This window comes from Rhinichthys klamathensis, unplaced genomic scaffold, assembly GCF_029890125.1.
Source record: "Rhinichthys klamathensis goyatoka isolate OS25496 unplaced genomic scaffold, OSU_Roscu_1.1 h1tg000150l_1, whole genome shotgun sequence".
NCBI lineage: Eukaryota > Metazoa > Chordata > Actinopteri > Cypriniformes > Leuciscidae > Rhinichthys > Rhinichthys klamathensis.
The window spans coordinates 1,295,875-1,312,268 of NW_026606685.1; the positions used below are offsets into that span (position 1 = coordinate 1,295,875).

The following is a 16,394-nucleotide window of genomic DNA, read 5'->3' on the forward strand; positions in this document are numbered from 1 at the left end:
GGGTTGATAAGTAGCTTTTGGTATAAAGCAAATAAGGAGGATGCATTTTGCTCAAATTGGGAACTTCTGAAATTTGAAGTCACTAAATATTTAAGGAAATTTGGCAGCCAGATAGCCAAACATAAAAGAGCCAAAGAAACCGACATAGTTGTTGAAATAACAAAACTAGCAAATAAATGTCCAGACGATTTGATGGATGAGGAAAAATTACAATTATCAAATCTGCTAATCAAACTAGATGATCTATATAGAAAGAAAGCTGAAGGTGCGTTTGTCCGTTCAAGGAGACGTTGGCTCGAAGAAGGTGAACAAAATTCACAATACTTCTTTAATTTAGAGAGACTCCATATTAATAACAACATTGGTAAATTAAATGTGAATGGGGTTGTAACAAAGGACCATAAACTAATTTCTGATTACTGTTGTGGATTCTTTAAGAAAATATATACATCCAATTATTCTCCAGCGATATCTGATGCCTTTCTGAGTTCTATAGAGGTGAAAACTATTGACAAAATTGAAAATGAACTTTGTGATATGCCTATTTCTGTTGAGGAAGTGATAAAGGCAATTAATCACTTGAAAAATAATAAATCGCCAGGTACGGATGGTTTGACCGCTGAATTTTATATGCAATTCATTAAAGATTTGGCCCCTTTTTTGCTCAAGATGTTTATTGAAAGTATCAATAATCAATGCCTTCCACCCACCTTGACTCAAGGATTAATCACTTTAATCCCCAAACCAAAAAAGGATTTACTCTGTCTTGATAATTGGCGTCCAATCAGTTTACTGAACAATGATTATAAAATATTTGCCCTGATATTTGCTAAAAGACTCAAAGTTGTTTTAGATTCAATTATCGATGAAACTCAATCTGGCTTCATGAGGAATAGGCATATCACAAACAACATAAGATTAGTTTTAGATATTTTGGATTATCCTGAATTTAATGAAGATAATGGATTCATTCTTTTCCTTGATTTCTGTAAGGCGTTTGACTCCGTAGAGCATCAGTTTATTTTTGAAACGCTTAGAAAATTTGGTTTTGGAAATTTCTTCACCAGCGCAATTAAAACCCTTTATAAGAACAACAACAGTTCAATTAAATTGTTGGGTGGCACTTCTGGTAGATTCAATTTGTCTAGAGGGATTAGACAGGGTTGCCCTGTCTCTCCTTATTTATTTCTGTTAATAAGTCAACTTCTTGCTAATCATATTAAAACCAGTACGATTAAAGGTATGACTATTATTGATAGAGAAATTATTATAACACAATTAGCAGATGACACCACCCTCTTTCTCCAAAACGATGACCAAATACCCATTGCAATTAAAATAATAGAAGAGTTTTCTAAAGCTTCTGGTGTTTATCTGAATGTAAAGAAATGTGAACTTATGGCGGTCAAAGAATGTTCAGTGGCATCTTATTGTAACATTCCAGTAAAAACAGAAGTCAAATACCTAGGAATTACAATAAATAAGAATCAAAAGAATAGAAGTTCATTAAACTTTAATCCTGTTATCCAAAAAACTCAGAGGACGTTTAATCAATGGCTTTTAAGAGACTTGTCATTAAGAGGGAGAGTTTTGATTTCTAAAGCAGAAGGTCTGTCCCGGTTAACTTATACTGCTATGGCTCTTCAGGTTGATGATAAAATATTGAGGGAGATTGATAAGATGCTTTTTGGTTTTGTTTGGAAAAATAGGATTCATTATATAAGAAAATCAGTATTAATGAACTTGTATGAAAATGGTGGTCTCAATTTCCTGAACTTTGCTACATTAAACAATACTTTCAAAATTAAGTGGATTAGACAACTTGTTAGGTATCCAAGCTCTATTTGGAATATTATTCCCCTACATATTTTATCTAGTTTTGGTGGCATAAATTTCTTCCTTGTTTCCAATTTTGATATTAACAAAATACCTGTGAAACTTTCTGCATTTCATCGTCAAGCTTTTCTGGCATGGAGTTTAATTTACAAACACAACTTTTCACCACACAAATACTTTATCTGGAATAATAAGGACATTCTTTTCAAACAAAAAACTATCTTCTTTGAAAATTGGTTTCGAAATAATATTGTTTTGGTAGACCAATTATTTAATTCAGATGGCCTTCTTTTTACTTATAAGGAATTCATGTTCAAATATAATATTCCTATACCACCAAGGGAATTTGCAATTGTTTTTGGAGCAATTTCTCCTAAAATTTGTATGTTATTTAAACAACAAAAAAGGCTAGATTACCAGCAATTTCCAGCCTTCTCACCAATTCAATCTCTTGTAGGTAAAATATGTTTCTCCTCTCATTACAATTATAACAGGTCAATAAGAGGCCTTTTCCAGAAAGATGTTGTTTCAAGACCAAATGTTATTGCGTACTGGAGTCAGTTTGTGAGTGATGTTGACTGGAAAAAAGTCTGGCTTCTACCTAATCGCTTTCTCTTAACAAACAAGGTTAAAGAAGTATCTTTTAAACTCCTTCATAGGATATACCCTGCTAAACACTTCTTATCCAGATTTAAAAAAGATATTGATGAAAGTTGTAGTTTTTGCAAAAAGAAGCCAGAGACAGCTGTTCATTTATTTTGGCACTGCCCTTATGTGTCTGTTTTTTGGCAAAATGTTCTTTATTTCATTGTTGGAAATGTTGATGAAAATTTTACATTACTGTGGAAAGATATTCTACTAGGTATTGTAAACTCAAAAGATAAAAACCCCTGCACTTATTTTATAAATTTTTTTATTTTGATGGCTAAATTTCACATTCATAAATGCAAATTTTCAGGGAAAAAGCCATGTTTTGTTGCATTTAAAAATGAAGTGAATCTTTATATTGAGTCGATATTGCCCTCAAAGAAACAAAAAGCTGTTAGAATTTTACAAGCATGTACACTCTTTAAAGTATTCCTATAATACTATCTGTACCTCCCCCTAGCATTTGAAATGTATTGTTTTTCTATTGTTTGTTTTGATATGTCTTCAATAAAAAAAAAAAAAAAAAAAAAAAAAAAAAAAAAGAACTCGAATATCGAACAGCTCCTCCCCTTTTTTTATATAGCCAACAGCGTTTCGTTTATATCCTCCTGGGACCCAAGAATAGACTTTTGTCCACTGTAGTGGACATTATATTTTAGTGAATTTCTTTGACATCATACATGTCACATGACACAACCTGGGTGTCCTGTAAAGAGCACATTCAGGACTTTTCAGAGATACCAAATGTTTGGAGGTTTCACCATGAAAACAACTTCTCCTTGGTCTTTAAAAATGTCTGACATTAATTTAGTGATCAAATGTAGCATTCTTATGGAAATATGATAATATAGTGTAATTATAATATAAATTGGACCACTTTTCAAATTGTATTTCATAAAACAACATCTCAGGAAAATGTTAAGGGGTTTAAAAAAACAACAACTTTCTGTTACAGAACAGGGCATTGATTTCAAACGTGTCCACTGTAGAGGACATCAGGACTAAAATCATGTTTATCAGGCATTCTGGGAGACACTACAAGTGAATATGGAAATAAATTATATATCAATATTCCTATGAAATGTTAGATATTATTATTAAAATGTTGCCAATTATTACTCCAATTATTACCCTTTATTCTTTCATTAAATGTTGCTCCCAGAACACATTAATGTGCAAATTAGATACAGTGTATGGGAATATTAACTTATGGCCATTTTACCCACATATTGCAAAAAGTAAAATGGTGTATCAATTCATTCCATTATTTCTTTCATAACATAGTTGAGAATAATCTTTATACAAATTTTGGTTGAAAAAATCCTGAAACCCCAAAATGTATTGGTGATTGAAAAAAAAATCCCATTGTTTTTGCCTGTACACATAATTTCATGTCATTTTATTTTTTAAACAACTTAGTCCTGGCGTCCACTACAGAGGACATAACATAACGTATGAATAAAATATTTTATATATATGTTTTTTTACCATTTGTTTATTGTGCTCTAAACAGTGTAATGACATGGGAAAAAAACTAAATTCAAAAAACTTTTTTTTTGTGGGTCTCAGGAGGATATCACGGCTCGACCATTGAGCTCGGTAAAACCGCTGTTTCCTCCTAATCTCTAACCGTTTCACCTCCATGTCGCTTTAAAATATAGCATTCTGTGCAGAATTCAAATGAGTCCGATACGTTTTCTGGTTGGAAAACCAGAAAACGTATCGGAACCATCGACTTTGTGCGCGCTGCGACGGTTCGCGTGACACTAACGTGAAACCAGACTTCATTCGCCCCAATGGAAAGCATTACTGAATAGTCTGATCGTTCCCCATTCCCTATATAGTGCACTAGTTCACCATATAAAGAATAGTAAGTGTGTGAAAAAATGACCGATTTTGGGGCGGGACGCTTTAGATTTTAGAAAGCATCTGATTGGACAGAAAATCTGCTCACAGTAGCATTGAACTGCATCTGGATGTTCGTTAAAAAGTAGGACTATATCGCTGCAAATGTATTTCCTGCCTGTAGCGAAGAACGAAACAGCCTTGACACGTTCAATCAGTCTCTTGTACGTCACGTCCATAGACAGTAAAAGAAATGGACAGAGCGATCTCATTGGAGCTCAGTTGAGACAGTTGAAGCCCACTTTTAGCGATTTTTGAGCACTTCCGTTCCTGACGCGCAGACTCAGACCGACTCAAACTAAGCTTGATGACGTGAGCAACCTGTCTGACAGACGTTAATCTTCTAGTAGCTGTGCGTGAAAACTGCCAACGTTAATCTTGCAGAGACGGGGAACTTGAGCAAAGAGTTATTTGGCGTGAGTGAGCAGGAGTAAGAATTCCGTTGCTTTTATGGACTCATTATCTATGGGCTTCTCCCTTGACGGGACGTCCCCCCGATTGCCTGCGAGCTTCTCCTCCTGTCTGTACGGTAATTTCTGTACAGCGCGACAGAGAGTCGAGTGGTTATGACGCAATCGTTAGCCTATTTTTACTAAATCTGTTTCTACGGGGCCATAGTGTAACATAGAAGGTAATGGAGCCCTTTATACATTGTCGTGTTTCTTTAGAAATAAATAATGGACAAATGGAGTCTTTAAACGCCTCAGATGTAAAGTTATTCGCTGTCAAAGTGACGCAAAAATGAATGGGAGTCAATGGAAATGCTAACGCAAGTGAAGTTCTGCTACAACATGGCGGCACCCGTCCGGCTTCAACTTCCGGTCGATGGATTACCCCCTTGGTCACGTCTGCACGAGCGCGAGCAAAAAGTTTCTTGCTGCAGTTCACTTAACGGCCACAAGGTGTCGCTAATAACAAGGGTTCCTGAATTCTACACGTACTGCACCTTTAATAAGAGCACCAAAAAAATCACAATTGTTGTTTAATCAACCTCTTGTCATTCCAAACCAATGTTGTTACCATTAACTATAATTATTACAAATATATATTTTTGTAATTAAATGAATCTGAAATAAAAGATGAAAACAAAAAATAGAAATGTTGGAAAAGAATGACTTGTAATATAATCATATGGAACACACTTTTGACGCTTTCGTTCTTCTTCTGATTTCTATGGGTTGAATAAATGACGTCAGAAATTATTTTTGCATCTTTAAGTGAGAGATTGCAACACTGTCCTGAGAAATGTTCTGCCTAATTGAACATCAACACCAGCAAATACATTCACAATTACACTGTAAAGTGGGGAAAAAGATGAAAGCCCACCCAGCGTAAGAACAACGAGATCGGGTCAATATCCCCATGATTTTGTTGCATTCTGCATCATTCTGTGTGTTTTATGTTGCATTATTTCACTATAAGGGATATTGATGTTTCATAGTCAATGTCCATAATTTGTTTGGGAGTATGCTGTATTGATTCATAATGTTCATTTTGTGGTTGTACACATCAGACCACCCACAGCTTTCATGTGTGGTCGGCCCCAGCGACTGACACAATAACACCAGACAATTAAAGACAGTTTAAATGAGGTCACATAATTTAATTTCATTGCATTTCACTGAATGCATCAAGCTACAGTAGAAGCATGGACAGCTGTGACGAGGCAAATGACCCCGAACGCACAGACACGTGGTCCGAGAGATGAACAAACCCCATCGGGTTTGAATCGTCAAGTCTTTAGTCTTCATTTTAACAGACTTCCTCTCGTCTAGCACCGCTGAAAGCAAATGATGTGCGACAGGCACAAATGACAAAGACAGGCTGAGCGTTTGCCCTGTTTTCACCAGTATTTACAGGTTTCCTTGTCTACTTGGTTTTGGTCACATCGAGATGCACTGCAAAAAAAAAAAGCATGTTCTCCATCAGTATTTCTGTCTTTTCCCAATAAAAATACATTAAAACCCTTACAATTTAGACATTATTCAAAGTATATATATATATTTATATTTTTTTTTGCACAGTTGGTCACAAGTTGTATTTTTTACCTCCCTAAATTGTTAGATTTATGCTTAAAAAAGTATTATTTTTAATACTGATGAAGAAAATGTTTATTTGCAGTGGTAAATTTATGCAAAAAAGCAACAGGAAAGACTGAATGATATTCAAAATGTTTGCCACATCTCATATTCGTACCATACTGAAAACAACAGCAACTCGTATGCTTACAGTAAGTGCAAGGAAAAGCCTTGATATAAAATGTATACGTAACACATTGAGAATTCTGTTTAAATATCAGTACGTACATTAAACATTACTTTAATTTGCATTTATACAGACATTTCTTTTTCACCGTGGAATTGTTAACACCGTTTCGCCTTTATATACACAAGAGGATACACGACAGCTCAAGGACACGTTTGGTTGGATCACAAGAAGAAATACGAGTGACATTCCTGGTTCTGTCGTCCTTCAGGAGTTTCCCGTCATCTAAGACTCATTGTTCATTCTCATAATTCATTCGTTTTCTCACATTCAACGCTAACAGCCAAGAGTTCATCTTACCGTTCGCTTTCAGAGCAAAGGTTTTCTGTCATTATTAAGAGTCAGAATCCACTTCTTTCTGTTTGACACTCATTTTCACTTTAGGTTTCATCATGACATCTTTCACCTTAGCCAAGCTGCATCATCCCATCATCTTTCTTTGTGAATTCAATCCAACAGCATTCTCACAACTGGTCCGCAATCAGCTCTGAAAATTTGGCTCAATTGGCTTCGCTCAGCCGCGTCGAAACCTTTGAATCGAACGGACTGAGGAGATGCCGTGAAGGTTGATTTAGTCACGTTCTGTCTGAGAACAGCCCACACAGTGTAATGTTAATAATAGACTGTCCTCAACATGAAAAGACTCACTGGATCCAGATGGTGTTGGCTCTGTCGGGCCGTCGCGGGTCTGCGGTCAGGTCTCCGAAGGTGGAGAAGAACTGCTCCATCTCTTTCTGCAACATCTCGTTTCTCTTTTCTGCATCGTCCTTGGCTCGCTCGGCGTTCCTCAGCTTGATCTCCACCATGGTGTATTTCTTCTTCTCTTGGTCCAGCTCTTCATGTAGATTCGCCATCACTGTCTCCAACTCTACATTGCGATGCTCCAGACTACAGAGAAGATGGGAAAGGGTGGGTGAATACACTATTAGTACTGTGATAGTTTAATAAAACACTTCAAAGGATTATTTAGGTCAAAGTTAATTCTATCATGAAGCACAGTTGAAAAACACCACGAATTTAGACATTAATCTCTGCCAGAAATGCAAATATGCTGCATCTAGACGCATCACATCAGGCTTGACATCAGATCAGTTATATTTACATCCCAGAGAACTTAAGTTATGCAAAAGACCCACCTGAATTGTTATTACAATAAAATAATAATACATTTTATTTTATATATATATAAAAAATAAAAATTATTATTATGTTATTGTAATAACAAACAAAAAAAACATGTTTATACACATTTCCTTTATTTTATCAAGTGTGAAAATACATTTGAAAAGTGACTTTACTTATATATATATATATATCGGTATATATGTATATATATATTGCTGTTTCCATAATATAGAATAAGAGTATTTTTTTCTGGTTTTAAGCAAAAACCTCCTTAAATTGCTTTAAAAAAGAATAATTTTATTATGGATGGATTTAAAAAAAGAAATTTGTAGTGATAATGCAAAAAAAGCAACAGGGCAAATATTTAAAATATTTGACATCTCATATACTGCATATATGTGTGTGTGTGTTTTGTTCTTTGGTGATTATTGGTGTTTTCACATTTTTGTGGGGTTTTCTTCTATAGTTCACATAAAAAATGTAGTAGATGGAAACTGATTTGTTGCAGCATCTCTCATCACTGACACTGATCCACAAAAGAAAGAGAGGCATGCCGGTTGGAAAATGAAATCAGATTTTCATTTGTTTTCTATACATTTTCAATTTCATTAAAACTGTGAAAAACATCTCTTATTTGTGTACTCTCCTACCAAAGACCAGGACAAAGGCAAACAGCAGCCTGGTACCATTAGTTTTAAGTCATGACATGGCTCTCTAGTTTTAAACGTGGCTCTCACCTCTTGATCCTGGCTTCGTATTCATTCTTCTGCTTGAGCATTTCCTGTTTGAGGCTGGCCACCAGGCTGTGTAGTGCACTGTGGTTGGTCGGTCCATTTGTGATGGCAAACGTTTCACTGTTATCGCTGCTGCTGGTTCCTCTGCTTCCCCGGCCTCCTCCCACACTGCTCCGCTGCTCCTTTTCGTCCGCCACCAGTCTGTTATCCTCCTGTCCTGGCCCGTCCAACAAAGGGTCCTCGAAGTTGTTGCCGAAGAAGTCCTGCTCTGGGCACGTGGTCGTAGAGGAGCGGCAGGAGGTCGAGTTTTCCGGTAGGGAGATCTCGCAAGACGAGGTGGACCATGTGGCGCTATCCACGCTCTGTTTGTCCTCACAGCTGCTGCTCAGACTGGGCTGTGTCGTCTGCTGCTGATGGATGTGGACGTTGTCGTATGTGGACAGGCGGTTCTGCTGGTGCTCGGCGTCTCGACTTTTAACCTCACGCATTGCAACGTGACCGTTGGGCACCCAGAGTCCATTCCGCCCATTCAGAGTCCCGATCGTCACGTCAGTGCTGGATATGCCCATTCGAACGACACCATTCTGGACCCCCATTTTAGTGCCCGAGCCCTTTATCGCACCCGTCCGACGGGCATGCAGGGTGCCCATATTAGGTAGAGTCTGACTCTTTTCCTGATTGGCGTCGCACGAGGACGATGACGACGAGCTGAACGATCCGTTAGTGACAATCCCGCTGCCTTTGCTGAAAGCCGGGTTCTTTTTTACCGCCAGTGGCGGGCTGCGGGTCACCTCGAATCGCTGTCCGGTAAAACCGTTACGCGGGCTGCCCGAGCGGGGAGAGCCATTGTCCAGAGGAGCCCGGGTGGGTGAATCGGGTGCGTCCCAGGTGCATTGTCGCACCCCACTGGTGTTATTGTTCTCTTTGTTTTGTAGCTGACCATTTGTAGGCCGTTTCTGTGTCTCATTGTTGTTATTATTAACCAGTTCCAGGGTGCAAGTATGGTCCTCTTCGGGTGGGAAAAGAACATCATGCCGGCCGATCAGAACGGCCATCAACTGCTGGACCAGTACTGTGCCTGAACACATGACAAACAGATTGCTCAAACACTAAAATAATCACCATTTAGAGCTGTCTGGAGTGAGAGATAAGGACAAAAAGACCTACCTTCCATTATAGTCACCGGGTCCTCAACCTTTGGCCTCAGAATATTTGGCCCAAAGACCGTAGCCAGATTTTGTACGCTCATTTTATTCACACCCGAGTAAGACTGAACTTCATCCAAAAACCTAAATCCAAAGAAAGAAGGGTCTTAACTTTACAACTGAGATTTCTTGCAACTGAATGTACAAATCTGAATGTGTAACAAAAGACATAAATAAAAATAAATAAATATGTAAATATATGAAAATGTAAGAGTAACTGAAAGTGAAGTGGTGAGCATTATGACCCGAATTTTATATCATGACATATATATATATATAGTAGGGGTGGAACGGTACACAGAACTCACGGTTCGGTTCATACCTCGGTTCGGACATCACGGTTCGGTACGATTTCGGTACAATGGAGGGAAAAGCAAAACAAAAATGCAGAAGGCATTGTATTTTTTAAATAAGTTTTATTAATAAAGGCATAGAACCAGTTTATTTGTAGTGCACTGACAATAGTTTTATATAATTAGTTTATTAATTAAATTAATAAAAAGACAAAAAGACCTTGCGATATGTTTGGTAATTGTACTATTAATTTAAAATTATTTTGCTATATTTCAGATCAGTATATTTGTTTTCCTTAATTTTAATTAACATTATTAATTGACAATGTAACATTATTCTCATCTGAATTATTGATTTCTGTATAAAATAATACTACCATTAAAAACACATTCGATTTTCTTTTTTAATCAATGTTGAATGTGTAAGATTAGTGCTCAAGAAAAGTGAGGACAAGAAATGAAAACCAATGCAATATGACGAATGTCCAAAAGACAGACTGTTTTGAAATGGAGTTGGATAAATATGTTTTGCTTTTAAAACAGTGTGTATGTGATTTTGGTTGGGTGACAGTTGTAGGTTACAGTTTGACAAGAGTTTACAGTGTGACAAAAGCACAATGTTGTGTTTTATTGCGAGTGTACACAAATATAAGTAAACACTTTGCAGGTTTAATGATCTGTATAAACAAAATGTCTCTCTCTCTCTCTCTCTCTCTCTCTCTCTCTCTCTCTCTCTCACACACACACAGTTCGATCGCGCCCGCGCGCCTCTCTCTCCCTCTCGCACACACACACTCTCCAGCATTGCAATCTTGACATCGCAGCCTGTCCATTATGCGGTCACACCAAACGCGAATAGAGCGTCAAATTCGCGTCTAGTTCGACGCTAGTCCAAAGCGAATAGGACGCGCGTATAAAGCCAACGTTTGAAGTGAACGCGCATTCAGAGCTAAGCCGACGGTACAGATTATGTGTCCCTAAAGAACCCGTGTATCTAACGGTAGTTCCGCATTACATTAATTAATTTGCACGTGAGTTTTATTTATTTTTATACCGTGTATTCTCCGTGTAAATTCGTGCACCGAACCGTGACGCCCGTACCGTTTCGGTTCGATACGAATACATGAACCGTTCCACCCCTAATATATAGTATATATATATATATATATTTACACTATTTAAAAATAGCCATTATCACATGGTTAACTTAATATAAAATAGCCATGTAGTAATATTTACTTATTTGTTGGTTGGTTTATTGGATGGAACTTGATCGTGGCAAACACACAAAAAAAGGTTATATTTTATACGGAACCCAGCACATGACGTGGAAAAAATATATGCATTGTGTCCACAAGTTAATAATCCATTCTCTCATTTTACTAAATCGTGGCCACACTGTAATAATTTGTTCCTTTGTTTCAGGTCAGTCAAAACTGTACTGTACAGAATGCCCAGGATTAACTAAAAAGAGGGAACAAATTAACAAGTTGCAGGAATTAATTCTTAATTTGTGGCAATGATTTACTAAAACAAGGACCAAATTCTTAATATGTGGTCAGAAACATATATATATATCTATATATTTGTATGCATGTCAAAGGGATCCTTAAAATAATATAATATAATATATAACAAGCAATAGTGCTGTTGCTCCTTTATTTTTTGCCGTTGAGTGAGTTCATTCACTGACTCACTCAAAGACTGTTACTGCTAAGTGAATGTTTCTATAATTCACTTATAAAGAGAGTTGCCATATGTAGGCGTAACAATGTAACCGGCAGAATCATGTAACCTGAAAAATTCACAACATTAATGCATAATGTGATGAGCCACAAAGGAATACAATAAAACAAAATCACTTACTTGCATATGTATTTAAGCAGATTGTAGTTCACCAGAGGTAGACCTTCTACTTGCCCTTTTAATTCCTTCATTCCCTGTATAAAGACAAAAAAAATTGTATAAAAAAAGGAAATGTATGCATTTGTTTGAACCGACTGTAATTCAATTTGAAATGATCAGGACAAATATACATCATTTAAAGACTTACGCAATAAAAAGACATTTGAACCTGTCCCATTCCTTTTAAAACTCTTCCTAATTGACTTTAAATATTCATATTGCAATTTATTTTGTTATAACTATGCTATCCGTCTAGGCATGGGTCAATGAGTTTAACAATTGATGACTGTCTAGATTTAATGATGCGCTCCATCCCAGATCTGTTTTTATCATGGTTGATATGTCTTTTCCCCGCAGGCTCTCTCTGAGGAAAATGACTTTGTTGCACTTTGTTGAGAAAGCTATTTCTCAAAAACAAATGGATCCAGTACAGCCCCTCAGCTTCATTTGACATCGTACCACGATTCTTTGTGTGCACCGTACTCGAGGGATTCTCACAGGTACGAATCTCGTTCAAAACCTTGGGCCAGTAAATTAAATTCAATCTTGCAAAACCCCATCGTGCACTTTGATTCTATCCTGAAAAGCCTCTGGCTGGAGCCACTGGTGATTTACGCAAGGTAAAAGTTGAACTTTAAAGTCAGAATGAGGCTGTTTCCGTTCCTCAGGGTCGAACCCTTTCTTCTTCAGGCTCAGCGAAAATAAGGAATGGATGTATGTAAGATGAAAGACGACTGCAGGAGAATAATGTGATGAGTCATATGCCATTCTCTCAGCCTGCTGGTGGGAACCAAACTCAAACAGAAATGAGAAATAGCAAGAAGAATGGCACCAAAGAGGTCAACAACACCTTGAGTGTACAGTAGACGCATTACGATTAAAGATAACATCCTTCACTTTTATTCAGTCTGTTAAACCAAGTGTTGTAAAACGCTAAATGACAAGCAACTGCAAGATCAGCGCTAAACTCCCTTAGTTTAAGCCTAATTTGCCTCATTTTAATTTACCTAAGTTGATCGAATAGTATAACAAGTAAGCAAGACAAACTAAACAATCCCTGTTTAAACAGTAAGGAGTGAAATATACATGTGAACAAAAACACGTGTCCAAAATGTGGCTAAATTAAATTCATAACACAACGCATACGCACATTGTATTCTTAATGTTTCCAACAATTTGATGTACACTTGCTGAGAAAGTTCAAGTTAAACTGTCAGTAGATTTTTTTTTGCAAGAAATTAAATCTTTTATTTAGCAACGATGCATTAAACTGATCAAAAGTGACAATATTTTTAGGCCTAAATTATGTTCTTTTGAACGTTCTTGTTTTCTTCATCTAAGAATCCTGAAAAACAGTTTCCGCAAAAATATTAAGCAGCACAACTCTATTCATGATAATAATTAAAAAAAATTCTTGAGCAGCAAATCAGCATATTAGAATGATTTCTGAAGGATCATGTGACACTGAAGACTGGAGTAATGATGCTGACAATTCAGCTTTGCCATCACAGGAATTAATTACATAAATTATTTAAAAATGTAATAATATTTCACAAAATATCCGTTTTCACTATTTTCGATCAAATAAATGCAACCTTAGTCATCAAGAGACTTCTTTCAACAATATAAAAAAGCATAGCATATATAGTATCTGTAAACCTGCATCATTAATGACACTCATTAATCACACTTTTGAGTACTGAGGTATGTTACCGCCACTAAATAAGTACAACGGAGTCGCAGGCTTGCAATGTGATGGTCAACCATTCATGCCTTCATTTTTTTTTTACTAAATGTGTTATGAGGTGACTCACTTCATCCTGGTCTTTGCTGAGGAGTTTGGTGCAGGCCAGAAACTCTTCATATTTACAGAACGGGATGACCGGCTCAGGCAGCTCTCTCAAGTACAGCTTCAACAAGGATGCCACGGTGTGAACGTCTGTGTTACTGCAGAGAAAGATGGAAAGTGTAGACATATTAATGTTAAAGTGACCAATGAAAAGCTAGAAGCATCCAGTGTTTTAAACATTAAAGAAGAGATAAAGCATGTAAAACAGTGTAGGACACTTTAAGGGTGTGTTCACACTTCGATTAAAATAAACTTTGGTGCAGTTGCTCTAATAGTGTGGTTCATCCAGACCCATGAAAATGTGCTTACAAATGAACTTGTTTTGTTTTGTATTTTTAGGTTTGGTGTTAAAAATGACAGTGTGAACGCCACGCGAACCAGGACTAAATGTATCATTCTCTTTTTTTGGTCCGGACCGAAAGAACCAAGAGAACTGAACTACAAGTGTGAATACACCCTATAGAGAGATTGTGGGCCATGAGGACATCCCTGTGTGGGTATCCCAGTATATCTAATGATAAGTAACAGGAAGCTGGTACTAAATCAAAGCAAGTACTAGCCCGTCACTGATCAGCCATGTAGAGGACCTGGGCTTGTGGTGACGCCAAACATGCTGGATTTATTGTCACTTCCTGGGTGGGCTGTACAGGAATAGCCGGCACATGTATAATGTAACCGCCAAATGTATTTTCTGAGCAATGACCCTTTATAATTATCACCTTTGCTTCAGACACCAACAAGATCTAAATATGAACGGTGTTAAATATGCAGAGTGCTTTTCCTGGTGTCTCTTCCTTTGTGGAGCTCTGACAGCCATCGCTAAAATCACAGACTGTAAATCAACTGGAAAACAGCTGCTGGTGTTATCTGCAGCGTTTGGTATCATGGAAGTACAGAGAAAGCTCTTCCCGAAAGAGAAAGTGTCCAAGTCTACATTTTAATGTAATGTAATGATGAGACATTCCATTAAAATGGACAAAATACTGCACTTTCAGTCTAATAATGGATAAACATCTATACTAAATGGAAAATAGGTCATTTGGGGAATGTCATAAAAGACGTTGTTAAAAAGGAAGATTTTGTCTTGCTAATTCATGAATGCAAATGTGTGGATAAATATTCCAGATTTAGGTTCTGCTTAATTGTAATGGCAGACATCTGAGGAGAAAGCAAATCAATTTGATCAAGCATAAAGCAAAAAGATGGCACACTAATGGGCGCCAGAGCTGTCAACTACGTCTTTTCACTTTGATTTGTCACTGGAGCCAGAGTAAACTAAAATCTTTCGTAATGCATTTAATTAGGACTCAGTTTAGGCATTATTTAAATGCTATGGTATTTGAAAAGAGCAAGATGTTGCAGGTCACCATGTATGCATTTAGCAGATGTGCTTATCCAAAGCATATCTGAATGTTTAACTGCATTCAAGTTGAACACCACTGTACAAAGGTTTGGGGTTGGTAAGATTTAAAAAAAAAAAAATGAAATTTTGAAAGCTGAATTATTACCCATACTCCAGACTTCAGTGTCATACACTCTTAAAAATAAAGGTTCTTTTCTTTATTTGCATCTGGGGTTCCATGAAGAACCTTTGATATCCATGGAACCTTTCAATTCCACAAAAGGTTCTTTATAGTGGAAAATGTTTCATTAGATTATCAAAATGTTCTTCACACTAAGGAAAAAAATGGTTCTTTTATGAATAGTTCACTTGAAGGTTCTTTGGGGAACCAATTTTTCTTCTTCTATGGAATTGCTGCAAAAACCAAGGTTTTGGGAACCTTTATTTTGCACAAAAAGTTCTTCACAGTGGAAAAAGATTCAAAATGCTCTTCATTCCAAGTAAAATAAGTCCAAGTCTTTTAAGAACTGATCACTGAAAGGTTCTTTGAGGGACCAAAAATGGTTCCTTATGGCATCGCTGTGAAAACCACCTTTTGAAATAATTCATACAGAGACTATGAGTGTATTTAGAGCAAGTACCAGTCGAAAGACGGCTTCTCCCCACAGTCGAAAGCATCCTGAAGCTCTTTGACGAGGTTGGCTTGTCCAGGCAAACGGAAGAGCCCTTCCTCTCGTAGACCCCAGCAGCGGATGAAGTCCACGCACTGCTCCACCAGCATGGGAGCCATTTTGTTGCCATAACGTCGTTCGTATCGAACTGTCTCTTCCAACTTCTGACCAAAGATTCCTGAAACACAAGCCAACATAAAGGAAAATTCCGAAACACAAGCTAACATATAGGAAAATCCTGCTGATTTTACACAATAACCTTGACACACCCCTGCTGAATTTTTTTTCTTTGATAATACATATCATATATATATATATATATATATATATATATAAACAGCTTTATATAGATTCAATAATCAAATGATTCTCATAAATCAATATTTAGACATCGAAATGAGCATTATTAAAAAACGTTGCAAAGTTTCAGTTAAAATAAATGTATGCTCTGCATTTTTTTAAATTTAATATTTAATTATTTTGAATCTTTATTTATTTTCCCTTAATAATGCTTTAAATTTACAGGCCTAAATTAAATGTGAATCATTTCAGTTAGTGTGCTGTTGTAATATTATTATGGAAAATAAGTCTTGAGCTATTTGACAGATCTTTTAGA

General features: G+C 36.7%; 1 protein-coding gene across 5 annotated transcripts in view; it reads right to left on the reverse strand.

Moving 5' to 3' along the window:
• Positions 1–7,236: 7,236 nt before the first annotated feature.
• The window catches only part of arhgap24 (Rho GTPase activating protein 24), a 144,634-nt gene continuing 135,476 nt past the window's right edge, over positions 7,237–16,394 (reverse strand). For all 5 annotated transcript variants that reach the window (XM_056258292.1, XM_056258291.1, XM_056258294.1 and 2 more), the window contains 6 exons: positions 15,749–15,956; positions 13,731–13,863; positions 11,878–11,951; positions 9,681–9,802; positions 8,517–9,591; positions 7,237–7,542 (listed from right to left, as the gene is read on the reverse strand). In XM_056258292.1, coding sequence (XP_056114267.1) covers positions 7,299–7,542; positions 8,517–9,591; positions 9,681–9,802; positions 11,878–11,951; positions 13,731–13,863; positions 15,749–15,956 — 1,856 coding nt within the window. In that variant the 3' untranslated portion in view covers positions 7,237–7,298. The remainder of the gene's footprint in view (positions 7,543–8,516; positions 9,592–9,680; positions 9,803–11,877; positions 11,952–13,730; positions 13,864–15,748; positions 15,957–16,394) is intronic.